This window comes from Solanum tuberosum, unplaced genomic scaffold (genome assembly GCF_000226075.1).
Source record: "Solanum tuberosum cultivar DM 1-3 516 R44 unplaced genomic scaffold, SolTub_3.0 scf00010, whole genome shotgun sequence".
Classification (NCBI taxonomy): domain Eukaryota; kingdom Viridiplantae; phylum Streptophyta; class Magnoliopsida; order Solanales; family Solanaceae; genus Solanum; species Solanum tuberosum.
The window spans coordinates 1,501,349-1,512,292 of record NW_006238936.1 but is presented as its reverse complement, the minus strand read 5'-3'; the positions used below and the strand labels follow the sequence as shown (position 1 = coordinate 1,512,292).

Below are 10,944 nucleotides of genomic sequence, written 5' to 3'. Positions count from 1 at the left end.
TATATACTCACAAAAATTTTCGACAAAGATTGTTCATCTGACCACCCTTAGCTAGGTGTAGCTCCGCCTTGCCTTTTTTGCCCTCTAATTTATTTCTTTTGGTTCTTTTATGTGGGCTACGGAGAAAATAACCTATAATTAAACTGACTAAGAGTCCGTTTGGATTGGATTAAAAAAATAGCTTTTAAGTCAAAAAATAAAAAAATAGGGGGAAACCTACTTTTGATTTTTGACTTATTTTAAGTCATTTTAAACTTATTTTATGTCATTTTTTACTTTGCCAAACAATTCCTAACTTATTTTTAATTCATTATTGACTTATTTTAAATTATTTTTTATATTTATCAAACACTTCCAAAAGTCAAAAAACTGACTTTAGATTTGACCAACATTTAAGTCAATCCAAACCCCCTTTAAAAATTAACTTATAAATGTCTTTGTTTTGTTGTTGTGTTAAAAAGGTAAGAATGAAATATGCTTATTTGAATATACATTATATATATAGCCGCCATATAAATATTCTACAATTTTATATGATTACAGGTCATTGATGCATCAATTAGACATCTCGAAAATCATAAATAGTTTCATAAGAAGGAATCAACAAGACAACTATATCTATTTGTTATTATGAGTTAATATTTCAGATAGTCACTCAACTTTGAATAGTTCACTTAAAAAGTCACTCAACTTTGAGTTATTCACTTGGAAAGTCACTCAACTTTTGTTTTATAACCCAAAAGTCACTCAATTATTGATATTTCACTTAAAAAAGTCACTCAACTATTGATATTTCACTTAGAAAGTCATCCAACAAATTTAAATAATTTATTCAATAAACTTGATTGAAATCTAATTTTTAGTTTAAACTATTTTTTTAACAAATAATAAAATGTCTATTTTAATTATCTTATTGACTCACTCCAATTATTTAACTTACAATTTTTTTTTAAAAAGCGTACATCAACATAGATGAAATTGTATGAAGAAAGTTACAAGAAAGAACTGAACTGCTAAGAAGAGAAGAGAAGAGAGGAAGAACAAGAAAATTTTAGAGTAAACAAAATATTGTTATTCTCATTTTTTTTTCAATGCCTTAAAAGAGGCTTATGAGTACAATTTAAATAGACTTCACAAACGGACTTAATTCTAACTAACTATATCAGTTAACTAACTAACTTTCAAGAAGTTAGTTAACCTTGTAACTAACTTTTAACTACTCACATTATTCTTGAGTCTTTAAGTTATTCCTTCAATACTCCCCCTCAAATTAGGTACTCTAAAAATGTTTTGAATACCTAACTTGGAACTCAAAACTTCATGTTGCATTTTGGACTCTTGGTTAACACATCTGCAGGTTGTTCATTTGTAGGAATGTAATTAGTAGAAATCACTCTGATCCTTGCATAGTCTTTTTTCTAATGAAATGATAGTCTATCTCAATGTGTTTAGTTCTCTTATGATAGGTTGGGTTTGCAGCTATTTATATGGCAACCTTATTGTCACTATACACTTTAACTGAAAGAGTAACTTCTACACCTAGTTCCTTCATTAATCCAATTATCCATACCAACTCAACCACTGTTGAAGCCAAGCTTTTGTATTCAACTTCTGCTGAACTCTTGGAGACAGTAGTTTGCTTCTTAGACTTCCAGATGACAGGAGAGTCTCCAAGCTTAACTACATATCATGTCACTGACTTCCTAGAGTTAGGACATGCAGCACAATCTGCATCACAATAAGCTGATATCTCAGTATTCTCATTGCTAGACAGCAAGACTCCCTGCCCTGGTTCTTTTTTCAGATATTTAACTATTCTAATGGCTGCTTCTACATGAGACTGTTTAAGAGCTTGTAAATATTGACACAGAGTCTGTACAAAAAAAGAGATATCAGGTTTGGTCATCGTGATGTATAAAAGTTTACCTATGAGCTTCTGATAGGACCCTTGATCAGCCATAAGTTCTGCTTGAGTTTTGAATACATGATCATCATATTCCTTTGATGTTAACTTTATATTTGCATCCATAGGAGTCATAGCAGGCTTTGCAGCCCCTAGACCAACTTCAGAAATTAACTCTAATGCATACGTCCTTTGATGCATTAGAATACATTCATTAGATCTAGCAAACTCAATACCAAAGAAATATTTTAACTCTCCTAAGTCCTTCATCTTGAATGCTTATTGTAAATACCATTTGGTCTCATTGATCAGTTTTAGACTATCACATGTGATGAGCATATCATCCACATATACAAGAATAATTGTGATGTCTTCTGTACTCTTTTTAGTAAACAATGAATGATCATATTGACTCTGTTGAAATTTGAACTTAAGAAGTTCCTCAGTTAACTTAGCATTCTATTTCCTAGGAGCTTGTTTCAACCCATACAAGGATTTCTTAAGTCTGCACACTGTCTCCCCCTGACTCTGAAAACCTTATGGTAAATCCATGTAAATCTCATCAAATAGATCACCCTGTAAAAAGGCATTAAACACATCCATTTGATGGATATGCCACTGTCTTGTTGCTACAATAGCAAGCACTGACCTAACCGTTTTCATTTTCACTACTGGAGAGAAAGTTTCTTGGTAATCAATCCCTTCTTTCTGATTGTACCCCTTGGCTACCAATCTAGCTTTAAACCTTTCCACTTCACCATTAGTTTTGTACTTTATTTTGTAAATCCACTTTCACCCAATGGGTTTTTTACCCTCAGGCAAAGACACTACCTCCCAAGTGTTGTTTTGTTGTAATGCACTAACCTCTTCCTACATAGCTTCCACCCACGTAGGATCTGTAATGGCCTGATAATAACTTCTAGGTTCTGTGGATGCAGAAATAACTGCAACATAGGCTTGGTATTTTGGTGCCAAATGAGCATAGGCAACATACTTGGACATATGATAGTCTACTGTTTCGTTCACACTTAATGACATAAAATCTTTTAGCCAGACATGAGGGTTTCTATCCCCTTGTAGATCTCCTAGTAACCCTATAAGGTGCCACAAGACCTTCTACTTGTATAGCCTCTTCTGGCTGTGTGATTACCTTCATGGATTGTATCTCCATGTGTCACATTAACTTCATCCATATCATTCATATTCAACTACTTAGCACATGGAACAAACAATTTGTTACCTGACCTACTAGTATTGTTTTTTAAAGGAAAGACATCCTCTTTAAATATAGCATCCATGCTAACTAACTTTCTTGTTTCTATATCATAAAGAATACCCTTTCTGAGTCATTGAATATCACATATGTACTATCATTTTAGACATTAGCTTTAGCTTATCCAGCTCTTGTACTACCTTAGCATAGCAGAGACACCCAATGACTCTCAAATGTGAGATACAAAGCTTCTTGTGGTAGAACACCTCATAGGGAGACCTGTTTTGTAAAACTGAACTAGGTAGCCTGTTGATTATATGTACTGCATCTAACACACACAGACCCCACAAGCTAATAGGTATCTCAACTTAGAACCTTAAATCCCTTGTTACTTCTAGTAGATGTCTGTGTTTTCTCTCAGCTACCCCATTCTGCTGAGGAGTATATGCACAACTAGTCTGATGAAATATGCCAAAACTATTGAACAATTCTTTGCACACTGAGTTGACAAACTCAGTTCCATTATTTAACCTTATGACCTTAACACACCTACCAAACTGAGTTTTAACATACATAATGAATTGTTAAATGACTAGACACACATCATACTTCAACTTTAACAAGTATACCTAAGTTAACCTTGAAAAATCATCCATTATAGTGAGAAAAAACCTGTTACCATCAAATGTAGGCACTTTGTAAGGACCCCAAACATCCATGTGTACAAGATCAAAGCATGCTGAAGTCTGTATACTACTTGTAGGAAATGAGTTTCTAACTTGTTTTGCATAAGGACAAACAATACAATTATTGTTTACAGAAAATCATGCTCAATGTATTGGCTATACTATTAGTCATTACAAATATAAGCTGGTACAAGGTCATACTATCAATCTTTACAGATATAGCTGGTTCAAGGACCTTGTAGATGCATGCCCAAGCCTTTTGTGCCACAGTTCCACATTTGTTGCCTCATCATGAGCATGATTTTCTTTTACAGCAAGAACACAATCACTGTTTTGAGACTGCTACAACTTTGTACTTCCAGTAAGAATATATAGTCCATTCTTCTCTCTACCAATCTCCCTCACCCTTTCATTAGAAAGATCCTGAAAGAGGCAAAAATTAGGAAAGAAACTCACTGAGCATAGACATTAAATTGAACTTGAACGGTAGTATATGCAATACATTAGTCAAAGATGTCCTTGTAGTAACAATACTAGATCCAGCATGAGTAACTTTAGCAACATCTCCATTAGGTAAATAAACTTCTCGAGACACTATAGCAGGTTTATCTAACAAGTTGACATCTACTACCATATGATTGGTAGCCCAGTGTCTATTATCCATTTCTGTATGTTGTTAACTGAATAAGCAGAATGATTAATACCTGCTAGATTGGCTGAAGAGACTGAATTTGTAGAAGTGATGTTGTCACTTATATTCTTCAATAGGTTCAGAATTTGACTATATTACTCCTTGGTAAATGGATACAATCCCACTTCAGACTCTCTGTTCTATGAAGAAGACTTGGTCTTATATGCCATTCCTTTTCCTTTGTAATATGCCTTACTTCCTTCAAATACATTCTCAAATGTATCTCCCATCATATCACACTGCTCAGATTCTTGAAAATGATCATCATCGCATTATGGGCCCTTGCACTTGAGTGATAACTACTATTCCCTGCATGTACTCCTTTCTTTCTGAACCTGTTATAATATGATGGATATCCCACTAACTTGTAACACACTTCTTTGGTGTGTCCTTTCATTCTACAAAACTCACACTGTACATTGTAATTCTTCTTATATCTGGTAGCACCATTCCTTGTAAACATAGCCATATCAAAATTATTGCCACTTGATGCAGGATTTGCACTTAAAATTCCAGAATTTGCACCTATAGACCTTTGTCCTTCATCACTAATTATCATTCCATAAGCCTGATTGATTGATGGCATATGACTCATAAGCAAGATCTGACTTCTTACTTGGTTATAGGAGTCATTAAACCCCATGAGGAATTGAAACAATTTTAACTTCTGCGAATGAACTACAAACCCTTTGGATTGTTCACAGTTACAACCGGGACTTGGAACAAGAGCTTCAAACTCTTCCCACAGATTTTTCAGTCTAGAGAAATATGTAGAAATTGTAGTAGTACCTTGACTTAATGTAGCAATTTTCTTGTGCAGATTGAAAGTTCTTGAACCATCAACCTTGTTAAACCTCTCATAAAGACCATCCTATACTTCTTGAGCATGTGAGGCATACATTATACCTTCTAGCAGATTTTTTTTCTACTGAATTCATCAACCAAGACAATACCACAACATTCAGTATTTCCAGTGATTCCCCATTTGTTCTGGAAACACTTCTTTCTTACAGGAACCATCAACTATCCCCAATTTATTCCTTCCAAGCAAAGCTACTCTCATTGATCTGTACCAAATTGAGTAATTTTCAACCCATGTTAACTGAAACGAAATTATTTGCGTGCCACTTACATCAGCCGAAGAAAGAAACAAGGGATGATTATAGTCAATTCCTGTCTTCTGACCAGATTCAATTATTTGTGGCTATGTAGACTGTTCTCCATCCACCGCCATTGAAACTATAGAGGATTTCCAATTTCTTCCACCTGAATCAAATGATTCTTGATCTGTCGATTTGACTTGTGGATCAATCTTTTCAACCAGTGTAACTAGTTGCTTAAGCTCTGATACCATGAAAATGTATGAAGAAAGTTACAAGAAAAAGCTGAACTGCTAAGAAGAGAAGAGAAGATTGGAAGAAGAAGCAGATTTTAGAGTAAACAAAATCTTGTTATTCTCATTCTTTTTCAACGTCTTAAAAGAGGCTTATGAGTACAGTTTAAATAGACTTACAAACAGACTTAATTCTAACTAACTATATCAGTTAACTAACTAACTTTTAAGAAGTTAGTTAACCCTGTAACTAACTTTTAACTACTCACACTATTCTTGAGTCTTTAAGTTATTCCTTCAATAGAATTGAACGGAAGTAATTAAAAAAAATGCACAGTAGCACATATCAATCTTTTATTATTTTTTAAGAAAATAGTTTTAAAAAAATTGTATTCAACAAAATTTAATAAAATAATCGAAATGAGCATCTTTCTATAAAAAAACAATTTAAAACAAAAATTGTATTTAACAAAATTTAATGAAAAAATTATTTAAATTAGTTGGGTGACTTTCTAAGTAAAATATCAATAGTTGAGTGACTTTCTAAGTGAAATGACAATAGTTGAGTGATTTTTGAGTTATAAAACAAAGTTAGTGACTTTCTAAGTAAACTATTCAAAATTAAGTGAACTATTCAAAGTTGGGTGACCATCTGAGATATTATCTCTTGTTATTGTAAAAGTGAAAGTATTATTTTTTATCGATTATTATTGATATTAGAAATTGTAGTAATATTTTGACCTCCATAAATAACATGGATGATATATGGTTGACATTAGTAATCGTAATATTTTGACCTCCATAAATAACATGTATGATATATGGTTGATATTAGTAATACATTGACCTCCATAAATAACATGGATGATATGAATGCTTGTATTTTATAAACCAAAAACAACGAAATAAAAAGGTACAAACAATTCTAATACTCTTCTCGTTTCATATTAGTGGATCATTTTATTAAAAATAATTATTTCGTATTAGTTGTCTACCTTACTAAATCAAGAAAACATTAATTAATTTTTTTTTCTATTTACCCTTACAGTTAATTTTTTAAAAAGTGTTTACATTTGTTTTGTAAAATTCTCAAAAAGCTTTTAAAGGGGTGAATTACTAGTAAAATTATCTTCTTATTTATGATTTCTTAATATATGTATAAAAAATAAAAATGAACAACTAATATTAAACGAGGAAGTAATAAAAAGAAAAAGAGAAACGACAAGATGTAGCTTAGCTGTTTGGACCATTTCTATTGTTTGTATCTCTTCTTGTTTTCTTGGTTAAAGGTCACGTTTAATTATGGGTAATGTCTCATCTTCATTAATAAGCTGTCATTATAAGACAAAGTTTTCTTTATTTTTTACGACCCCAAATAGACTTTAGAACATGCAAATAATAGAAAATTACAGCACCTATTGACTAATATCGTTAGTTGACAATCAATTTAGTGGGGATTTTTTCTCCTCTCAATTATAGACTATGCTTTCGTGGATTTTATACTTTAAAAATTACATCACCTCAAGTAATTTCGAATATTTTTTTGGTAAGATGTATTTTGTGATATATTTTTGGAACGTATCAAGTAACTTTTTGAAAATTTAAACCTAATTAAATGATGACACATCAAATAGAACAAAAGGAGTAAATATTACCTTTTTCATTTCAATACGATCGTCTAATTTTAATTTTTCTAAAGGTTATTGTTGGTAAGATAAAAAAACACTTCAAGTTCATTGAGTGACACAACAAGTCAAAGGGTTTAAAATAATGTGGTTAAACAACTATAAATGTCTAGATGAAACCTAACGAAAGGATCGAGTTGATAGATTAGGAACATGTAAAAGGGTCATTCAGATCATTTTCAATAGACGAGGTAGTAATAGATTCAACCATTACTATAAAGCTATTGAACATCAATGGTATCGAAATGCGCCTCTTTTTGAGGGTGATTAAAGTGCAACAAAATACATTAAAGTTGAATATAGTTCGCGAAGTATTTGACTTACCAATAATCTCTCATTCCTATCATTGAGAGACTTTAATAACTTTAGTATGCCAAAAAAGGAGAGTTGCTCCCAACATAAGAACCTATGGTTCCATTTTGTTGTTGTTGGAGGTACACATCCTCTTCTTCTTGGCGTGAAACGATATAAGAGAAATAAATATCCGATGTAATTTTATTTTTTGGTTTATAGAGAAGTGAGAAAAAGTGTAAAGGAGATTGAGGAACCCTGAGACTTACGTCAGGGTTCCCGTGACTTTAGTTTTTGACTCAGCCAAAAAGTAAAACAGATCTATTTTTTTTTGGTGTAGCATACGTAGTAGACACAGAGATGAGAAGATAAAGACTACACACAGTCACACAGTTGACAGTACTCACATTACACTCTCTTGTTTGTTCCTTCTTCTCCCATTAGTCCTTTTCCTTAAAACAAATCTTTCTCCATCAACACACAAATCAGTCCCAATTTCTTGTTTTTGTTCCTTCTTCCTCTCAACCTTTCCCAACTCCTTTTCATTCTTTGTAATAACATAACTAATCTCTCTGCAAATATGGATCTCTAACTTAATTCCAAGACCCCCCCCTTTTCTGCGAATTAAAATATGCATCTTTACTACGCTTCCTGATCAAGAAAATGCACACACCATTCCCCATTCTTGTTATTTCATAATAAATCTGCAAAATTGTATCTTTAACTCTTTCAACTTTCAGCCACAATACTGTTTATCACCATTCTTCTTCTTTTTCTTCCATTATAACAACACATCCAAGATTACCCCTTTCTTCCCTCAAGAGATGCATACAGTAGATTCCACAACCCCACCAGTCACATAGTGTACTCCACACTCACACCAGTCCTTTTTCTGCAAATATGCATGGTTAACTCTTCCAAGACTACATTTTTACTCAAGAAATGCCTCCAGAAAATCCATTTTCACCTCCCCTAACACCCCTTCCTGTTTTTCCGACCACCTACCTCATACCCCCACCCCCACCACCCTCCTCCAACCATCACCATTCTCATTCTCCTCTCATCCCACCATTCATAGCTGCTGCTTTTGCCTTAACTTTCTTCATTGTTGCTGCTATCATTTACCGCAAAGTGTCACGCAACAGGACTGTTCCTGCAGATCTGAAGTCACCTCCACCACCTCACAAGTTTACCTACTCAGTCCTCCGTCGTGCTACGGGGTCATTTACAGCTGCTAATCGTCTTGGACAAGGTGGATTTGGGTCTGTTTACAAAGGTGTTCTTCCATCTGGACAGGAGGTAGCTGTGAAGCTCATGGATGCTTCCGGCTCCCTCCAGGGCGAGAGAGAGTTTCACAATGAACTCACTCTCGCCTCGAGGATAGACACTACGTCTTGCCACTACGTAGTGCCTATCCTCGGATTCTCCTCCGATGAACATAGTTATAAACACCACTGTTCTAGTCGGCGGAGGAGAAGATTAGTTCTTGTTTATGAGTATATGCGTAATGGGAGTCTGCAAGATGCTTTGTTAGATCGAAAGTGTCCTGAGTTAATGCAATGGAGAAAGAGATTTGATATTATAAGTTCCATTGCAAAGGGTGTTGAGTATCTTCATTACTCGTGTGATCCTCCTATAGTACATGGGGATATCAAGCCCTCTAATATATTGTTGGATTACCATTTTGATGCAAAAATAGCTGACTTTGGCCTTGCACAGTCTTTGATTAAAGATGATCAAGTTGTCGAGTCTTTCATTGAAGATGACGAGAAAGTTGAAAAGGGGGCAAAAGGAGAAGTTTTTGAGAATGTGGAGGAAAATGGGTCGATTCTTGAAGGAAATGAGAGTGTGGTCACAGATGAGGTTGTGATCAATGTGGATCAGTTGCCGGAGAGTTGTTGTGTGAGAGTGTTGGATGGGGAAGTGGGAGGGGTGTCACCTGAGGTGGGAGTTCCATCAGAGGGGATCGAAAAGACTAGTGTTTCTGAGGGTTTTTTCGACGGGGTTAGTGTGGATAGTGGAGTTTTGAAAGGGATTGGGAGGGGAACTAGTCAATCAGGTAGAGATTGGTGGTGGAAACAGGACAATGTGAATGGTGGATCAGATTCTGGTAGGATTAAGGACTATGTGATGGAATGGATTGGTAGTGAGATCAGAAAAGAGAGGCCTAAGAAGGATTGGATCGCAACCACGAGTGCAGCAGAAGACATTGCCAAAGGGGGGCAACAGAAGCAAAGAAAGAAGCTTGAATGGTGGGCATCTTTGGATGAGGAGAGAACGAAGAGAGAAAAGAAGAATAGGAAGCCAAGAGAATGGTGGAAGGAAGAGTTCTGTGAGGAGTTAGCCAAGAAAAAGAAGAAAAGGGATCTCAAAAGTGGAGAAATGTGGTGGCAAAGGGATGAAGAGGTAGCGCCAGAAAGAAAGAGGAGGAAAAGCAAGGGAAGTAGGAGCAGCATTGATTGGTGGCTTGATAGTTTCAGTGGCGAGTTTCGGATTGGAAGACGAAGTAGTCAAGATTTTGCCAGTGGAGATATTCCTAAGAGTGGAGGTGTGAGTAGTACCCCTAGTATGAGAGGAACAGTTTGTTACATCGCTCCAGAGTATGGCGGTGGAGGGCAGCTCTCAGAGAAATGCGACGTGTACAGTTTTGGCGTTTTGTTATTGGTTTTGGTCTCAGGGAGAAGGCCACTCCAAGTTACAGCTTCTCCTATGTCAGAATTTGAGAGGGCTAATCTGGTTTCATGGGCTAGGCAGCTTGCTCATTCAGGCAAGCTTTTGGATCTTGTTGATCCCAATATTCAGTTACTTGATAGAGAACAAGCATTGCTTTGCATCACTATTGCACTACTCTGTTTACAGAGATCACCTAACAAGCGCCCAACAATGAAAGAGATTGTTGGGATGCTTTGTGGGGACTCTGAGCCACCCCATTTGCCGTTTGAGTTTTCCCCTTCACCACCCTCCAATTTCCCTTTCAAGTCACGGAAAAAGGCCCGGTGAGTTCACGAGTGCTCGATTTACCATTTCACTGTTCAATGTAATCTTCATGTATTATTGTGTAGAAATTGTTAGAAGAAAAGCAAAATGTCATAATTTTCCTATCAGCTTTTTCTTTTGCATAATCATCTCTATATTTCCTGCA

The 10,944-nt window shown here is 35.2% G+C and overlaps 1 protein-coding gene across 1 annotated transcript; it reads left to right on the top strand.

Annotated features, from left to right (window-relative positions):
• Positions 1–8,168: 8,168 nt before the first annotated feature.
• On the top strand, positions 8,169–10,944 carry LOC102604233 (receptor-like serine/threonine-protein kinase At2g45590). Its single transcript, XM_006339448.2, has one exon. It carries the CDS (start codon positions 8,745–8,747, stop codon positions 10,800–10,802), a length of 2,058 nt encoding a protein of 685 aa, XP_006339510.1. The 5' UTR covers positions 8,169–8,744; the 3' UTR covers positions 10,803–10,944.